At 43.7% G+C, this 20,054-nt stretch overlaps 1 protein-coding gene across 2 annotated transcripts in view; it reads right to left on the bottom strand.

Moving 5' to 3' along the window:
- The window catches only part of LOC308197493 (uncharacterized protein), a 34,871-nt gene that overhangs the window by 5,747 nt on the left and 9,070 nt on the right, over window positions 1-20,054 (bottom strand). Inside the window, exons 1-2 of one of the 2 annotated variants that reach the window (XR_013952984.1) lie at window positions 2,260-19,203; window positions 1,469-1,584 (exon numbers count right to left, since the gene is read on the bottom strand). Coding sequence is in view for 1 of the 2 variants with exons in the window: in XM_080598016.1 (XP_080454142.1) it covers window positions 1,582-1,584 (3 nt within the window). In the remaining variant the exon portion in view is untranslated. Of the gene's footprint in view, window positions 1-1,468; window positions 1,585-2,259; window positions 19,204-20,054 lie in introns of those variants that run through there. The other variant, XM_080598016.1, reaches the window with a different exon arrangement.

Below are 20,054 nucleotides of genomic sequence, written 5' to 3'. Positions count from 1 at the left end.
CTTTCCAGCGGGTAGTCTGCATGACTGTCAGCCCAGCAGTTTTTATGGTATTTTTCACTAAGGTGGGGATAATATAAAACGAAGTGTATGACAGATGAAATGCATTAGCCCCAGCAATATTAATGGATGATAATGTATACAGTAGATCATTTTATCACTCCATTTACATGTAAGTTTGTTTGGTGTATTATCTTTGACACAGTGGAGGATTCATAGATCAAGAGAATTGGTGTAACCCAATTTCATCTGTTTTGTTGGATCTTCGAACAAAAGTGGATGCATTTTGAGTATACATTAAGCAACTGCTGCATGAAGAACTTCCTTACGACACCTGGCACCTACTTTTATGGCTTATTTTGTCAGATTGTTTCTTCTATTCAAAGATTAATTTTCCCACTTGCTGAATTTGTTAAATATCTGAACAAACCAAGAGGGTTTCAGATCTGAGTTTTCTCAAGATTAAGCATTTCTGCAGCAGAAAAAAACACTACTCAGTCAATACAGACGGACTCGTTTGAAATCTAGCATTTGCCCCCCACAAAAAGGTTAAACTTTCTATACAGAGAAGTCCAAAATTAAATGTGCCCTGACTTCCAAATGTGCCAACTGTAACTAAATGGGTATTAAGGTCATGCACTTATAAAAATTCTCTTTTATCCTAATTTTAAATTTAAAGAAAATGTTGGCTTACATTTTATATAACTTGAAATCAAGGTATATGTGGTACTCTAATGCAGGAGAGAGCTCTCCTGCAGGTGTGACACCACATTTTAGGGAGGAAGGCACCATCCCTGCACCAGTTTCCTGGAGGTCAGTCATGTATCAGGTATGTCAGGCCAGTGCCCTACAGGCCTCTGAGAGGATATCTCCATTCTGATGCATCCGACTGTCCATTGTAAGGCTTCTGCTGAACACACGTGCATCCTTATGCTAGTCTCAACCTGTTAATTCACACCATTTTTATCAAAAATGTCAATTTTTTTGGCAAATGATAATACAGAGCAAACTTTACTGGGACATTCTACAGGCCTACATTAGAGGTTAGGTGTTAGCATCCTGAAGGCATTCCAAAGCTCATGTTGTCTTGAGGGGCACAACAAAAACTAGCACAACTGCAGGATAAACTGAAGCACAGATCCAAACTGCCATCAGCGAAGGACACTGATTAACATCAAACTTTGTACTGGGGGCCTACTATAAACTCCTGCAAGCTACCTCTCATTCAGCTAGACTTGATGACATCAAGACAATCTCAAGCCATGACACAACACCCACAGACTTTTGTTAAGTCCTTTCCCAGTATATTGGGATTTTTTTTTCCCTTTAAGACTTCCAGGTCAGTCTGGAGAACCCCAAAGCCTCAGACACTTATTGGGGTGAGGCTCTGTCTGTTCCCATAGGGCACTGTGGAGGGCAATGGGGTAGGAGAAGGAGGATGAGCAGGGCTGGCCGTAAGGCCGGGACTCACCATGGCGGCGGTCTGAGGGATGACTGGCTGCACTCCTGACATGGTTCTGCCTCGGGGGCACCAAAGAGCTGGCACGTGGTTAGGGACAAGCCTCCAAACTTCTCTGAGTTCACTCACTAAAAATAAATAAATAAACAATAAAAATTAAAAATAAAATAAAGCACAGACAAAAGAACAAAGAGGCAAGCCAAATGGGTAAGGAAAACAAAAAGAATACAGAATCTTTTTAAACTTATATCCCTGTTACCTTTATTTCTCCTCAATGAAGTGATATTTCTTGATCCTGAAGATTCCCCTTCCTTAATGAGGTAAAACAGTGGATTATGAAGAGCACTTTTTAATGAGAATTCAGGGACATTTCTGGGTTGGCTGAGAAGTATGAAAGTATTTAACCTCCGTTCAATGGACTGCCCTTTATTAACATTTTCCTTCTAGTGCCACTCACATAACTGCCCTTTCACAAGCCCCGTCTCAACCATTTGGTACTTATAACTTGGTTTTAGCCAGAGGGTACATTGTAGAATACAAATCAATCATTGGCTTTATTTCTTGTGACTAAAGGATTTCATAGACTGTATCTTTGTGGAAAGAGCTACCTCTAAGAAAATAGGGCTCCGTGATTAAAATGTGGCCATTTTTTTCCCCGTTCAGAAGTAAAATGCTAGCAGCAGAAGAGTTCAGAAGGCCATACAGTGAGTGATATGGCACTGACAGTGCAGCACACCTCAGCTCACAACCATGCACATACATGTGTAAACAGCAATACCATACCTTGCAATCATACCCCATACCTTGTCAGGGGTGAAACACATCTTTTGGGAATGGGAATGGTGCCATGTTAACACCTCAGCAAGAACGGCCAAGCAGCAGGACTTCCCCATCAGTTTGTCACAAATCCATCCTGAAAACATTTCCCTAGAAACAGGAGAGCATCCCTGTCTTGGGTTCCTTTGAGCATCCCTGTCTTGGGTTCGTTTCCATCAGTTTCGCTGGGTAAGCAGCCGATGTGCTGCCTAGTGCTGATTCTAGAGGTGCTTTTGTCATGCGGACACTTGCCCACTGGGAAATGGATTGAAACCACCCACATACTTAGAATACGCCATTGTCTGAGCTTCAAGTGCTAATGATAGTTAATCACACCAAGTCTGGCCTGGCCTGGCCTGGAATCATGTAGGAACTGTATCCATGCCCCCCACTGTTACCTTGGAGGTCATCTGTCCTACCACTCAATATACATTTGTAGTACACCGTCTTGTGCAGGAGGAATGTATTCGTATTTATATATTGCATAAAGGAAGCCAGCCACAGCTAGAACAGAGAGTAGAGCAACACTGTTAATGTTTTAATGAAGGACATGAAAGCAAACCCTATGAAAAAAGCTAATGGAATTTTGTTATTCACATGGGACAGCAGAGACATATCCCAGAGACTCGGGTTCAGTCACGTGTATTAAGCTGGATTCCTGGCTGTGGAAAAAGGCAGAGCAGATACCAGGTGTACCTCAGAGCCCATGCTCTGGAGACCTGGCACTTCCAGACTGTTGTGCAAGGTTTATACCAACACTTTGGACAACAGGAAACAAATGCACAGCCACAGTGATGAAAAGTCAGTCTGCAACCTATTGGACATGCACTAAACCCTGTTCCCCAGCCATGGGACACAGAAGAACTTTTTTAAAGAAAAGGCTTTTCTTACAGGACTCTTCCTTTGCCAATCTCCTGCTGCCAACATTCATTAACATCCCAGTGCAGCGTGCAGATGCACTGTACCTGGTACATTTGGATGCACAGCCAGTGCTCACTCTGCTGGGGCCCATCAGAAATGCTCAAAAGCAGCCAAGAAAAAAAAAAAAAAGAGAGAGAGAGTAAGAATGTCCATTAGGAGACACAATGTAAGTTACAGAGTCTCACAGAGCAGCACCAAGTTTTTAGGTTGAGCCCTTGCATTTCTATCTCAGGTTCAATCCTTGTGTTTCTGCCTCAGGTCTCATTTTAGACATCAGCACAAACAGACTTGCAGCACTTGGCAGGGCAGAAGGAGTCAGCAGATTCCCCAAATCCTTGATATCAGTGTGAGCTTTGCTACTGGCTCTCGTGAAGCCAAGATTTCATTCCACTTTAATATTGAACTGAGGTTCATAAGGTAAAGCACTTGCAAATAAAAGCTGTGCATTATCTTCAATTCATGTGGGTGTTTTAGGGACACATCTCATGGTCTAAAATCATTAGAGCAGAGATAGAAGATTTAGGACCTGAACACTTGAACCAGTGCTGCAGGAACAAATGAAACAATAAGAACTGCTTATGGGAAATCAAGGCAGGTTAACAACAACTGCCTTGGTCAGAAGAGAAGACTCATCTGGAAGCATATCTGAATATCAGCTATTGGAGCTGGAGATAATCTTGCAGTCTTGAATATGAACAGTACTCTGCTAACAGGAATTTTAGCATGACACAAGAAAGCCGGGTTTTGTTTACCTGTTTGTTTCTTTGCTTATTTTGTTGTTTTGGATAGCTCGTTAGAATGTATAATCCAATTTTTGCTAGTTGTGTTGTTTGTTGGCCAGTTCTTCTGCCTAAATCCGAGGGTAGTATACAATGAGCTAAGAGACAACACACACACAAACCACACAAAAACCCACAAAGCAAGTTGGAAGTAAATATGTTGAGGAAGAAACTGGCCTCACCTCCACCATTCAATCTTCCACTGCTATACCTCCAACGATACAAAGACAGACAATAGCTCTCAGGACCAGCAGAACACTTCACACAAACAACTCTGACAATTTTTTTTTTTTTCACTTAATGTCTCTCTCACTTTAGCAGTAAAAAGAAAGGATGGTTCGCTTTTGCCATTCATGTATGACATTATTTTACAGTTCACAGCTAGCTGCATACAGACTCTAGGAGATGCATGAGGAGCTGTTCATTACCACAATGCAAAAGTTTAAGTAATCACAACTTGAAAAACGTCTTGGTCCAGGTCTCATTAGTCTGGGAGTTCAAATTCCCCTAAAAACACCTTGTTGAAGCAGACAGCTTGCCTCCTACAGCACCTCAGCTCTTCCTTTGTACAAAGAATCTTACAGGGAATGATTAAATGCGGGAGGATTTTTCAGCTAAGAAAAGAGCTGGCAGAGGAGGGATATTAGAGTAGAATATGAAATCATGAACGGCACAGGGAAAGTGAGTAAAGAATGACTGTGTCTTTTGCTGCCTTTAGTTCATCCATAGGAGGAAGCAATCAAGTGGCATGTTCAAAACAAATGGCAAGTGTTTGGTGGTACTCTTTCACAGACTTGGTCAAGTTGTGAAACTCCTTGCCACAGGATTTTGTGAATGCCAGAAGTTTACACAGATTAATAAAGAGATGAGATTAAAATAAAATAAAATAAAATAAAATAAAATAAAATAAAATAAAATAATAAAATAAATAAAGGAAGTAGTAGTAAACATTGGTGTACCACTTCTAGCTTGGGAAGACGTGAGTCACAGATTGCTGGAAACAACAGGAAGGAATTGCTGGAAGGAAAAAAAAAAACTTGGGATATATCAATGCCATGATATATTTACCCTGTTCTTGTGCCCTTATCTGGGCACCTGGTAGAACAAGAACATAGACCTTTGATCTGACCCAGCTAGGCTGGTCTCGTGTTTGCATCTCCGCATTGTTTGCACTTACCTGCAGACTGCTATTGAACTTCTATACAACTCTCTCCTCAATGTTCTTTAAGAACTTTGCATTATCATGAACTTCTACTTAGCAGTTTGTGTGGATTTTTTTGAACCTTAGGAGAAGCTCTAAGTTATGACATTTAATGAGGAATACAGTTTATAAGACATTGAGTCTGCAGTGCAGTCAAGTAGGCTTAGATCTTGTATGTGTGTGTATGTGCGTGAGAGAGAAAACGTGCATGTGAAAGTAACTTTGTGTATAAAGCAGATATTTTCCATGACATACGCTGATGAATTGAATTCCGTTAATTTATAAACTATATTCAGAACTGGTAGAATTCTGCAGTGTTTCATGGCCAAATTCTGTGAAAGGGCTGGGAAAAATCTGTTCCAATTTATTCTACACTCTGCAGTGATTTTTCTAACTAACTGTGTGTGAATTATTATATTTCGATCTGTATATAGAGCACTGAGCGCTTTGGCCCCCGCCCAGCAAAGCAGCCAAAGGAAATGTCCTGCTGAATTCACAAAGACTGTTTGCATTCTTAAAAGTTAAGCATGTGCTTAAGGGCTTTGCTAGATCATAACCAAAGATCTCAGGAGCGGTTGGCAAGACTGATACCACAGAGAATAGAAGAAGAGGAAAACAGCAAGAAAGATGTCAATAGATATATTGACATGAATTTCGAATGGTGCTTAGCATTTGAGTGCATTAAGAAACGAGAGATCTAAAAAGCCCAAGAAATGCATTTGAGAGACTGCACTGACTTTTAAAAAAATACTGCTTTCTAACAGCCACATATCAAACACTGACTTTCAAAGAAGAGAAGCATTGCAACGTATGCTACAGCATTCTCATCACATTATTTTGCTGTGTGTAACAATGCAGCAATTTTTAGCACACAAAATGCCAATCTTATTCTGGCTCTCAGGTGCACACAGATCGCACAGTCACAGCGTGGCTGAGGTGGGCAGGCACCTCTGGAAGTTGTCTAATCCAGCCCCAACACCTCAGAGCAGTATCGGCTGCAGTGGGCTGCCCACGGGGGTTAGATATTTCCGAGGATGAAGACACCACAATCTCTCTTGACAACCTCTCCCAATATCTGACCATCCTATCCTCAGTTTCTTCCCCTTTCAGTGCTACAAAGCTTTTGCTGGTGGTCACATGATGCTTAGACCTTCTTCCTATGCATGTACTCTACTTTACAACAACAACTAGGTCCTAAAACTTCAGGAGGATGAGACACATAAGTGAAAAATAAATGCAAGCATAAGTGCTTTCAGGACTTCAGCTGGCAAATCCAAGAATGTCAAATTGTAGCATAAAGAAAAAATCTCAGGCAATATTTTACTGTAGGACTCAAAATATCATTACACAGATATCACAATATGTATGTACATTTTTCCCCTTTGAAATGTAGAGGATTATGCTCTTTAATCCTCTAGCGGGTTTGATTTTTTTCAGTTTTAGATGTTGCACTTTAGGACTTTCCAGGACTCACTAGCATTCTGGTCCCCTTAAATTCAACTGCATTTTCTCACTGATTTCCATCACATCCAAAATTTCACTTTCTTTTCATAAGTACAAAGCTCCAATGCTGATGAAGTATTCAGGAATTAGACTGAACCCTTGGTGAACAGCAAACAGAGGAAGGCAAAGGTGCACGATAAAATGATTAATCAGTGGTTTTGCAATTACTACACAGATAGCATTTTGATATATGCAGTATTTTTAGCAACTTAGTATCTACGTGTGTAATACACAGTTTTTTTACTTAGCAGCTTATCTTCCAAAACTGTATTGTATTTTTCAATGAGTCAGCTGGTTACAGTGTCCTGCAATTTGCAAAGCAAATGAATTTATGTATTATGACATGAAATGTACTTCATTCATTGATGTGACTCAGTTTATTTACGACAATACTTCACAGGAGATGAGTGAATATTCTATAGTACATTTCAAGAGGTCAATGCAGTCTCAACAATAGTGTCTTCACTCTGCATAGACCAGTAAATCTTTGCTGAGGAGAGAGGTGGCTGGGGTTTGTATGCTCGTCATGACCCACACAGATTAGCAAAGTGCAAAGGTTCCAGTGAATGTGTATGTACAAACACACATCTGCAGCGACCTTCGGGGCATGCTTAAAGCTCATCTGCTTCCCTCAAGGATTTGAAAAGATGGGAGGAGGATTAGAAGAGTGGTAAACTGATGGAAAAAGAAGACTCAACTTCTAATTTGCTGGTCTTGTTCGTAAGACGGGAGTTGCTTTTGTTTAGTTAGAATGAAGTCGCTGTGGGGTGTTCGCATCTTTCATTAAAATAAGGCATCTAGAAAGTAAATGGAAAAATCATTCCTTTGGTTCTGTGTGAATTTAAAGACGCAAAACAATTGGTCTGCCCTCAAGTCCACAGCTACCGAGAGAAGAGAAACAAAATAGTGTCTGTATTGTACATAAGTGGCTACAATATGATTTTAAAGTGGAATTAGGCCAACTTGACTTGACACCTTCCTTCTTTCTCTAGCAGTGCCAGCTTTTCAAGAGATTTCAAGCACCCATAATGTATACCATCTTTTCAGAGTGGTCCAGCTGCTACCAAAGCCACCGCAGCCACCCGTCTCAGCAGCTGTTTTGTGGGGGTTTGGTGAGCCCACACAGCTGCATATGGTGTGGTGGGAGCATCTTGTGCCTTTTGGGTGGATGGATGAGCTGATCTTGCAGGGTATTCCTCACACCACCTCACCTTCCTGTGCACTACGTCCTTTGCATCAGGCTCAGTGCTGCTTTGAAATAGTCCACCACAGTGTAGAAAACCCAGCTGGTGAAAAAATGTGAATACTTTTCTAGTGGTTCAGTGAGCTGAACTGTCTGAGTGAAGAGTGAGAAGGGGCCGGGGGCGGGGAGGGGGGAAAGAAAGGAGAAAGAAGCAACCCACGATGTTAGAGCCACTTTCTCTTGAAGTCTTATCCTAAGAAAGAAATTCTAGGTAAGTATACCTTCAGGCAATGAAACTCATGTCTGCTTTTCTCAAGTGCTCAATGCTTCTGCTAACTCCCATGGTGACACCTTAACAGTCAGATTCTCAAAAGGACTTAGTTTTCAGCAAGCACCCAGGGTGCTGAGGCCTTTAAAATTTCTCCTCTCTTCCTTTGTTGCCTACTTGGGAAATGAGCTTTTTGTAAAACTCCAGCTTTACTCAATAAGTAAAGCTTCCTAGTTAACTGCACTAGCTAGGGGAAAAGCACGGATCTTTCATACATTCACCTAGTATTTGCTAGAGCAGGCCAGGCTGATTATTAAGTGTCTCTGTACGAAGGAGGGCATTGCTTGTAACTCCCTCCAGAGCTGATGCACAGAGCGGGGCACGAAATACCATGAGGTCACAGGTCAGCCTCCAGACCACTGCCAGGATGTGCACCTCTTCTCTGAAAAGCATTTCTTACTCAGTTTGAACATCAGTGTTCCAGGCTAGGCAGAGCTCCTTAAAAACATATTCTGACTCTTGATAAAATTATAAGCACCATGTCTGATCCCAAGAAGATGTAAAGATACTCTGTCCAAGGACTCCAGGAAATGATGCAACCTGCAAACCATTTACTACCTGTGTGCTTTAGACTTGGATACTGCCAAGGTGCTCAGTTCTGCTTTACGGACACCCCATTAAACTTATCTCATTGTAAAACAGTGTTTCTTTAGGGAGGAGAAAGCGTTTCAACCCTGAAAGGTTTAAATAAGATTCCCTGAGGATTTATAGGCGCTGGGAAGTTGTACCGGTTCTAACTAAACCGATTAAAGGGAATTGGGTGCAGCCGCCTCGGGGTTCGGCACACCACTCTCGCTGGTGTAGCTGCAGCTCACGAAAGCTTCGGCATCCCACCTCCACTCACAACAGTTGGCAGAAAGGGAAGTGTGCCAGGGCCTCAGCCGCTCGGGTTTACAGTCTGGCACGTTATCACAAACCACTGAGAAAGGTACTGGAATATAAATCGGCGTGCCTAGAGGTAGGACGTGGACTCTGTCATGCCAGCTCTGTGACATCCACTGACAAAACCTCCACAGGCCAGGAGACAGGGAGCTGTTGCAGAGCAGTTTAGCTGAGCAAAGAGCATCCTTAGGGGTAGCCATGCTCCAGGGGTGACAAGTCTGCCCTGGCAGGGTGGGGGCTTCGGGGTGCCTGCAGCCTCCAAACACCCCCTGCCTTCCACACTGCCACCCTGAGCCCATTCCCAAATCTTCTCCACTTCATTTACCCCTACAAGTGAAGGGGTGCCTGAAGAGGTGAATGCCCATGTATAAAAAGGCAGTGTTTGCAAGGAAGCTGTTGAACCTGGCGCGTTGAGGCCTGGCCTGCAGTGCCAGCCTCTCAGCGGTGCCATGGCGGTGCGGCCCTCCCGCCAGCTCCTTGCGGCCCTTGCCTCCCCGCTCTGCCTCCATGCACTGGGTGCCCTCCTTTTCCTTGCTCATTAACACTTGCTGACTTGGTAATGAGCATCAAACTGCAATTTAGAGCAGACAAAAGAAGAGTGTAAGGGAGAGTGGGAGGAGCAGGGCAGGGAAGAGAAAGCACAGCTCAGCAGGCCTCTTAGGCCCTAAAGCTGCCCCTGGCCAGCTGATGGCTGCGCTCTGAGCTTCCCAAGCAGCCCCTAGCCAGGGGAGGCTGCCTGCTGGCTGATCCTCCCAACCTCTCCCTGGGGGTGAAAAGCAGAGTCTGCCCCCCCATCACCTCCAGTTTTGACCTAGCAAGTCTCAGCCATGGGGCTGGTTTCCCAAGCTGGTGGGGACGGGTCAGTGGGATGCACTGCACCCTCGATTTTGCATGAAAACACTCAGTATTGTGAAATTGCCCCTCCAAAATGCGATCCAATTGCTCTGATTGTATGGCCTCAGGCTGATGCTCACTGGGCCATAAATATCTCACAGCCTTTCAGTGTCAGACCAGCCTAACCCATGGGCATGCTGGAGCCTGCTTCGGGCAGGAGGGGGATGTCTTCATTCCAGGCATTGCAGACCAGCACAGCGCCCCGTTATCTGAACTTGCTGCTTCCTTCCTATTGTTAATTTGTTCCTTCCTGTAGCTGATTTGTACCTCAACTTTCCTGCTATCTTTAATGCTAAGTCATTGTGTTTTGTGTTACAGAACGGTATTTAAAGATCAGTTCCTGGACCGGCATTAGCCAGAGAATATCCAAATGGGATACTTTGGTCTTTCCTTCAAGGGTCTGGGTTTAAAAAAATAAGCTCATTATTTTTTTTTTTTTTACTTGGAAATTGTGGAGGATAATACAGTATGGTCACAGCACTCGTGGATGGATATTCCTGTCTAGGGAAAAGAGGGACGAAGGGAAGACTTCTGATCTTGACTTTCCATTGAGAAAGATTCAGCAAAAACACATGATTAGAGCACTTATCTGGAGAAGAAGTTTTGACCTACCGTTAGGAATATTTTTGATGTATTATTTCAATATAGTTAACCAAGGCTAAACTGTGTCAAGAAAATGGAACAAAAAAGGGAAGTATAAAATGGGAACGAAGGCAACTTACAGAGCATGTCAGGGGACAGGCTGAGGTGAACCCTTAGCAGGTGAGCCCTGACTTTGTCCAGGCCATTACTACACCAGTAACTTAATCAGGGAACAGAACACAAAAATCTTACAGTAGGTCCTTTATGAGAAGGTGTGAGTGAGACAGAATACCATTTTCTGAACACATCAATTGCTGTGAACCTGTGTGGTCTTAAACTCATTTATATGGAGCACTGCAAGCAGCATAACCTGAATTAATACTATGAGACAGAAATGAAGCCACTAATGGACAAAAGGAAGCATGAGTCTAATGGTTCAAATACAGGGCTGGAGAGTCAGGAGACCAGAGCAGTTTTACTTGATTTAGCTACTGACTCATCTTGAGAGACTGTGAGGAATTCACTTGCATCAAAACTGTTGCTGCTTTCAGCTTGGGGTCCATTTTCTTGAAGTTATGGCCATGTTGAGCCCTCTGATCTGAACTGCTGTGTGCCTTGGCTGCCTCATCTGGAGGCATTCATTCATTCATGCCAGCACAGCCCTATGAACTTCTCAGGGGAAAGGGCATGATACTGTAATTTAAATAATTTACTTTAAGTTTTGGCTCAAGGGACCGCATGACCATTAAGTAATGGCTTTGTAATGTAGCAAGCCTTTCCTGTCCTTCCCCATGATGGATCCTTTTAACACTTCACCTGGCAAAGTGTAAAACAATTTACCCCCATTTTCCTTGACAAGGCAAATCTTCTACTAGCCACACCGTAGACAGGCTGGGTGTTTTGACAGAGATGGCCCTACAAGGGCTGTACAAAGGATGAGTCAAGACAGGCTTGGCTAATCCTGAGAGACTCCATCATGCAATTCTTCTGCGGTATCCAGGTATTGCTGCTGGTAGCCGGGCTGGGGCTCCGGTCTGTGGAGCAGGGCTTCTGTTGCAATAAGCACGAGCTCACAAATAGTCATACGTAAAAAGCTTAATTACAAACAAACTGTAAGCTTGTGCAAACTAGTTTTCAGGTAATGCTCTTAAGAGCCATTGGATTTCCTGGGGTAAATTGGGTGGGTTTGAATATCCAGCTTAAAAAAAGGCTGTGTTTAGGGACGCGTTTGGGGCTTGTGTTGTTGTGAGTGCCACTGAGGAAGATCTCTTGGTTTGCCTTAAAAAGAGGGGGTTTATGCAGACATACAGCTTATATATCTGTTGGGGGTGGGGGTTAAAGGAAAACAAACAAACAGACAAAAAACAAGTCTGCTTTTGTGGTTAACCATTTACTGTTAGGTGTAAGGGTAAAAAAAGATCTTGTAAGGCCAAAGATGCCTACTGAAAAGTTTTTTGTGAGGCAGGTTTACAAGGTATGTGATGTGTTGATGACAGCAACCAGGAGGGCTGCAGCCACCAACTGTGTCCTTCCCGTGTCACATCCAGTGATGGGATGTGCTATGGGGGGAATTAATCCACACCATGGCTGCATGCAGCCCCAAATTGTGCCTTTCTCTACAGCGTTGGGTGTCAGTTCCTGTCAGGGAGAGCACTGGGCAAGGTGTGTCCTATCTCAGGCATGATCTGGCATGGCACTGCCTATACTTTTCTTCAAACAAAACTCTCACCGACATCAATAAAAGTTTGATTCCAGAGGAAGCTGAATTTCTAGCTAGTTAATCTGATCCACGCCTTCCTACACGAAACACAAGGGACTGATGCAGTCTCTCCACCTTGGGAATCACATCCCCTTGCACCATGGCTCAGCTTGCCCCAAGGTCTACTGTGGAAAAGCTGAGCAAGTCTGAGCCATTTCACAATGTTGGTGAAGTTTCACAGCCTCGAGCAGTCATTATTGCACTGGGTCGTACCCCTGAGGTAAATTATTAATAATAATAATATGTTATTTTTGTTAAACCTGACATCTCCTTTCATCTCAGCCCCATGCTTATCAAGAGCTCTGCAACAACAAAAAAGGAAAGTTTTATTTCCACATTTCCATCCCTTCGTCTCATCACGCCGCGTCTGCTTTGGGGAGTGAAGAGTAATCTGTGGAAAGCTTTCATGCTCTCAAACCTACCAAAACATGCAATATTAATTGGGATTATTAATTGTATTTACTGCACTAGCAAGTCTAACCTTGTTAAAGGCCAGTGCGAAGATGTGGGATCATTTCTGTCATTTGGAACATCCTGCATGCTACCTCCTCTCAGAAATCAAAAGGAAAATTACCTCACTTTTATTAATCATCCTTTTTCTTACAAGATTTTGCCTTTTGTTTAGCTGCACTTCACAAGGAGAAGGTGTGTTTTCTGTGCTGCTTTGAGATCTTGGCAGTTAATGGAACTCTTTGATTTTTAAATAAGAGTTATTCCTCTGAGTGTACAGTATAAACCTAACAGGCAAGGGACTGTGCCTTTAAGTTCATCAGTTTTCCCAGTGCTGTACTGGAAGGATTGGACTGAAACTTTAAACATTTCTAGCCATACCTAGCATATGTATAATTTATAAGCCACACACCGTTTGCTGTCAAATAGGCGATTGATCTGACTCGTATCTCGTTAATTATCCTCCACATACATTATACGTTAACAGATCTTCAGTATACTGTGTATCAATATTAATAAGATTATAAAACACTATTGATAATTAGGAAGAGAAAGAGACCAGGCCTTTGATTCACTCTGTTACTAACGCCCCTGCATCTCTAGATTAAAAAGAGACCACTTTTCGTTTAATAATATCAGATCAGTACATCCATCTTCTAAAATGCTTTATTAAGAGAAAGCTAAGATTTGCATCCCTATGCAAGGGGCTATTTGAAATTGATTATGGAGGCATCATTGATGTGTGAGAAATTTGTTTCTCTGTCTTGTCTAAAGGGGGGCCTAATAGGTGGGAGGGATTTAAGGTGGAGCACTGCACTCTTGGATCTTTGATCAGGAGATTTCTATTTTTCTTTGTCAGGCTATATTTGGTAAGCCAGATTGTTTTGTTTCAGGGGAAATTAAATGGGGTGTCATATTACTTCCTTTTAAAAATAACAACATCCAATAACAACAACATTATCACACTCCAAAAGAGAACAGTGGAATTAAATAGCAATATTTATATTTAAATTATATTGGACCAATTAATATTTTTCATTACTTTTTACAGTTTTTCTTTTTTTGCGCTTTTTTTTTTTTCCTGACCTGCCTTTTATGTTTCCATTAAGCTCGTGAATTCATTTGTAACAAGCAAACCAGCACCACAAGCTGCTAGCGAGGTCTCCTAAACACTTCACATCCAAATCCAGTCATTCAGGCAAACTTTCCTTTCCTATACCTTTCATACAAAAGAGGAGGGGAAATCACTGAAGGATGATAGGGAGAAATAGGCACAGAATAAAATCAAGCTGCCACCTGACTGGTCCTCCGTTGGTATGCTATATAACATTATACTGGCTCGGAGATCACCTCCATCAAACCCAGACGTTCTTTCTATCACCTAAGAAAAATGATTCAACATTCAGGCATGAGACCTGCCTCAGCCTCGCTGCCGATGTCCACTGATCATGCAGAAGCTTGACTGCGGTCTTCAGTAAGCGTCAGAGCAGCTCTTCCCCTGGGCTAACCCACACTGTGCAAACATGGCCAGACTAAAAGTCCTCAGGGTCCCTGGTTGCTGATCCCATCGCAGCTCCACTGGGGTGGCCAGCGTTAGGAGACCTAATTCCAGATACCACTGATATTTTAAGTATCATGTCCCGTAATCCCACTGAGATCAGATTTCTCAACTATTGGGCTCAGGACACCAGCAGCTCTTGCACTGGTGCTTGTGCCACCACAGAGTCAGCTCCCCAGAACAGCAGGCTCAGGCGGAAGGTATTCAGTGCTTGGTGGCAAAGGGAAACTGAGGAAAAAGTTTGGATAGGGTTTTTGCTCAGGTAGATTCACATATGCATTTTTCTGCAAGGTAGTCTGACAGATTTTCATTCCTCGTGGTAATTCTGCTAAAAGTCTAAATAAAAAACATTAATTTCTGGCTTCCAGGAAATCTACCCTATATATAAACTGCCTATTCCCTACAGCTCTGTGATTTTCAAGCATGCTGAAAGCAATCAGGGTTCGCAGAACTGTGGAAGAACTGGGAGGTCCCAGGCTGCCTTTTCCAGCCTTGGGAAAGTCCCTTCATCTGCCCTGGCCATTCATCCTGCCACTGAAGAGTCACAGGGGCTACTTAGATGCCACTGCAGGGTGCAGGACAAGCAACCAAATGACCTAAAATGCTGTTGGGAGCTCCTTGGCACCCACTCCAGCAGGAGCGAGGCCATTGAACAAGGTAATAACATTTAAACTGCTGTTTGCCAGGTCTCATTTGGTCTGAAACTAGCTTTTAAGTAGGGAAAACCAAGAGGTATATCCTGGCAGAGGGGCTGATGACCTGCCTGGGGAAGGCTGAGATGCAGCTAGAAACAGGTACATAAACCCAAATTAAAATTTACATGCTGGATATATAAGCAACATAAAGGGCTTTCTGAGGCTTGTTATAAGAGCAGAGAAACATGGGAAAGTGATGAGGCAATGTGATGTCAAAGAAATGTTCTAACATCTCAGATAGTTGTGCACTTCTTTCTAGAGGAAGCTGTGAAGGAAACTGTAGGAAGAACAGCAAGAAGCAATGTGAAATGGAGCCTAGAAGATCAGGAAGGATAACACAGAATAAATCCACAAAAATGGAGCAAGATAGTAAAATAGCCGTAATTTTTGGTCCTGATCCTGGAAGGTGTAAAGGCTGGCAGATTTTCCTGGTATTCCTACAAGACAAAGATGTGGGCTATCAGGGCTCACCCATGCTAGCCTCTGGTTAAGAGCTTGCACCATGCTTCCTCAGCCAAAGTGGTCTTCTGGGGGCGGAGCTGTTCCCACTCATGCCTGGTGCAAGTCTGGGACACTGAAGACCCAGCCCAGCCGTGTCACTGTCACGTCCATTCACATCCTTATGTTCTTACATACTGTTCAGGACGCAAGTAACTTGGTACGTATTTCTGGAGATGCACCATTGCTGCATGCTCTGTATGTTGTATATCCTGTGTATTTACAACACTGGAAACATACTAAAAAAAAAAAAAAGTTCATTTTTAATTTAAAGCATTGGAAATATCCAGGTTAATATATTCATGTGCATGTACTTCCCAAAATAAATCTGTGATGAAAAGAAAACACCCAGGAATTTGATGTTCTGTCCTGGCTTTGCCATTGGCCTCTAGTGACCACCAGGGCATCATCTGCTGGCTCCTCCTCTTGGCTGCTGTGCATTGCAGGGGCCGAGCCAGCCCGGCGCTCAGACTCCTCTCAGCCCCTGAAGTCCAGTGCTGCACTGCAGAAATCTGCAATGGCTTGAGCCAGGAAAAAACAGACATGAGCAATCCCTCAGCTGAGCGGTCCCAGGTATGGGACAAGCTTGTGCCGAGAACGTGATGAGCACACACAGAAATGCTGTCCACTGCTTTGTACAGGTGAGAGAGCCATTGCTGTAATCGAGTTCACAGCAGAATGAGGCTGCCAGCACAAGAGGTGAGAGGTTCTGCTGGCCAACCTTACCCAAGAGGCTGAATGGGTGCTGAAACTGTTCTACCCCACGTCGCAAGTCCTGCCGGCTTCAGGATGAAATGTGTTAGAAGAGCGTGGAGGAACTTGCCTCCTCTGTGGCCCTGCTGCACATAGCTCTGCAAAAGCCTCTGCCTCTCCAGCTCTCAGGCTGGGGCTTTTCGCTAAGAATCAAAGGAGGGAGGGGAGGAGAAAATGTGCGTGATTCTTGGTATCATCACAGCACTTGCTGGAAACGAGACCCTTGGAGGCCGTGGCAGCAGCCTGTATTTTCTCAAATTAGGGCAGTGGTTTAATGCATCAGGGCCTTTCTGATGGACTGTGCCAATTTGTGGCGTGGAACCATTATGGTGGAAATGATGGGAAGGATACAACATTGCAGAGACGATGCTCCAGGTGTCTGTGTAGCCTGGAGCAATTATTATGTGGCCCCTTGACATGGTACCTCCAAACAGCTTCATTGTGCCAGGATTTGCATGTTATTAACCTGCTCAGTGTTACTACGTCAGATGGAGCAGAAAACAAAAGGAAAATAACAGCCCCATTTGAGCTTGGGCACAGTAGAGTATTTTTCAACCCTGGCAACATTTTCATTTCAAGCAAAGAAGAACAGTTGCTTTTGCATTAAGTAGAGAAACCCTGAAGATGAATGTGCAGCATGAATAAAAACAGTAAAACCTTGGTAGCTCTGCACTTCAGAGAAAAAACACTTGGGCCATTTGGAATAAGAATGGTTTGCTCCCATCTTAAAAATTTGTCTGACAAATTTCAGGGAGAAGAGCTTTTTCTCCCCCCCCCCCCCCCAACTCTAACCCTGTGACATACTGCAAAAAAATGCGTGCACACGAGCCGTTGTCACCGGGAATGTACCAGCCTTCCATTAACATTGCTCTCCGTAGGACGGCGGTTGGCAGGAGTGCGCATTTTAAAATCCAAAGGCTCATGTCTAGTGCTCCAGCCCTTATTCCCCTGGGTTTTTTCAAGCCACTTGAGCCACTTGTCTGGAGCCTGCTTGCTTTGATCTCCTCCTGCATCGAACGTGTCTGGAGAGAGCTCTGCGAGGGGAAAGCATGAATCGAATCGTACGCTCCCATCTCGAGTCTTGCCCGTCGCAAAGCCATACCAGGAAATCGAGGAAATGCTTCAGGTTTAAGCTCTCTACCCTTAGCCAGAAATTAAAACCCCTTCATTAATCCAATCTTAAATCTCAACTAGCTGCTGCTTAAAGTGGTAATAAATATTTCATACCGATTGTGTTGCGTTCCTTGCTGTGTTTATTAAATGGAGTTTCTCATAATTCCAGTTATTCATTTTAATAGGTCAGGACTTGGCTGTGATTTAAACAGACCACTGAGGAAACAGCCGTGGTTAAACATTGTAACAATATGGATTATTAATTTAATTGGCCAGCTATTACTTGTTTTGACTCTGTGCTAACACATTTAGCTCAGTCTCTTGTGGCCTATAAACCACAAAGGTCATGACTTCAACATTCAGAAGAATGGGAAAAAGAGAATCAGGGCTGAGATTATGAGGAAAAATAGAGAAACAGTGTGGGGAAGACAGAGTGGGGAAGACTAAGGGCTTGCTGGAGGCAGTGCAGGGCAAAAGGGGATTTATTTAGTAGCTCAGCGATAGAACATCCTCTAAACCACCAGCCAAACTAGCGGTTTCTTTCAGTCCACATCCCTCCGAGGTGATTTCAGACTGATTTTTTACCTGTGGGTATAATGATGGTTACCCCACATGCTTAATGACACCTTTATTTTATTTCTGATTTTTTCTAATATCATCAAAAGTATGTCAAGCAAACAGCTCACAGGTGCATAATTAGCAATACTATTTACAAGTGTGTGAAAAAGACAGCCAAGCACCCCCCCCCCAAACGGTTTTACTGCACCTTTATTGAAAACCATCTCAGGATGCTAGTTAGGTACAGGGGGGTGAAAAAGCACACTCCAAAGGGCACGCTAGCAAAAAGGGGTAGTCAGGAAAATAATGTGGGTTTTATCTCCAGTGCGCAAGAAATGCAGTGCATTTTATATCACAGACCACTCCCTTTGAAAGGGGTCAAATCTTTCCATTGATTTTTTTATGCAGAACTTTCATTTACTCCTAATAGGCGTCCTGAGCATTGAATAGCAGCAGGATACGACCCATATTTGTCTTGGCAACTGCATGCACAAATCTGGCGGTGGGCAGTATTTCCATATTCGTGCCTGTGCCAAGTGTGTTCAGCATTCAACTTACGCAGGTGCAGAGACCCTACCCTACCATGAAGGAAACTCTATGAGTACAAAGGATAGACAGATGCATTTGGCAGCCAACAAACAGGTATGAGTCCCGTTTTCGTTGGTTCTCATCTGTCGTGTGCCTCGCAAACTGTAGCTGTTCCTGCAACACACTGCACAGGCCAGTAAGTCGAAAGGACACAGCCCAGACCTTTCTCTGCAACTGCAGGCTCCAAACCATGCAGCTAACATGGGAAATGTAGCATGCATGAATCTAGCATACATAATCAGCAGTAACAGCTGCCCAGACAAGTTGGTGGGATTCCAGTGCTGTAAGACTTCTTCTGTCCTCTCCCCCTTATCCTCCCTCCCAGAGCACAACCACATTTTCCAGGACACAGGGACACTGGGATAAGAGACACAGGGAAGTAAAAGGCAAAGGTTTTCTTCAGGCTTGGAAACTTATTCATGGTGTAGCAAAGAGCTGGGAGGAGAAAAATTCTCTGCAGCTCTCTGGGATTTCTTTCCAGGTTTTTCTCCGAGCACCTCCTACTCCCTCTGTACAGAAGACCTGGTGTCTAGATACAAAACCCCACTTTGTCCAGCTGAAAACACCAGCATTAATGTCCTGTAATGCAGCTATTCCTTATCACCAAGTCAGGATATATACTCTTTGTAATTATGTGTTACTATAATACTATATATATTTTAATGTGTTAGTAGGGAAATTTTTACTCTAGCAATACAGACCAAAGGCTGGGACCACACTGCATCCTGCCTCTTGCAGAAGCCCTTTAAAAGCATCTGAGAGCTGCTCGTCCCATGTAGCCAGGCTGTGCGCTCCCTGGATTCCCCTGCTGCCGGAGTTTATCTCTTCCACTCCGCCTGCCTCCACGTGGCAGGCAGCAAACCCCAGCCCCTGGCACACAGCTCCTCACCCGCGGAGCCATCCTGACGCTGCTGCAGGTGCCTCACTCTGGGGATGTATCTCTAAGTGTGGCTGACAAACACGGCTTTCTTTTGTGGTGCCTAGCACCAGCAGCCCCTAAGGACGAGATCCCCTTCCCTTCTTCTCCCCCACCCCCAGCCCTTGTACACAATACAGTATTTGTCATGGATTTGTTTTCCAGTACATGAAGAGCACAAAAATGCGTGCTCTTTTATGATAAGGTAAGCAGAGTGACCCTGTAACATTCCACATCTGAACTCAGAACGGCATCTGCCTCACAGCTGTCCTTGTAGCAAGCGTTTCAAAAACACAGACAGCAAAAAACAGCGGCAATATCTCATCGCCGATGTAGCTGCTTACAGCACAGTCCTCACCGTCTTCCAAATATCCGTGTTTGAGAGGTGACCTACAGCTGTAAAATTTGGATGTGCTTTCCAACACCACCCCTTAATTTCAGAGATGTTCCAGTATGAGGTTTGCACAAAGCTTTTGCAGAGTTGCAAGCCAATTGCAAAATTTGTGGCTGGAGCTAGGTTCAGATTCTGAACACCCTGACTCGAAAAGATTTCCAAGAGCTTTGGCTTGGTTGCAATATTCATGTTCCCTTTCACTTGTGTTCATTGACTTATCCACTAGG

Source organism: Anser brachyrhynchus (assembly GCF_964034855.1).
Source record: "Anser brachyrhynchus genome assembly, chromosome: 6".
NCBI classification, from domain to species: domain Eukaryota; kingdom Metazoa; phylum Chordata; class Aves; order Anseriformes; family Anatidae; genus Anser; species Anser brachyrhynchus.
The sequence above is the reverse complement of the archived record's forward strand: the minus strand, read 5'-3'. Positions and strand labels throughout refer to the sequence as shown.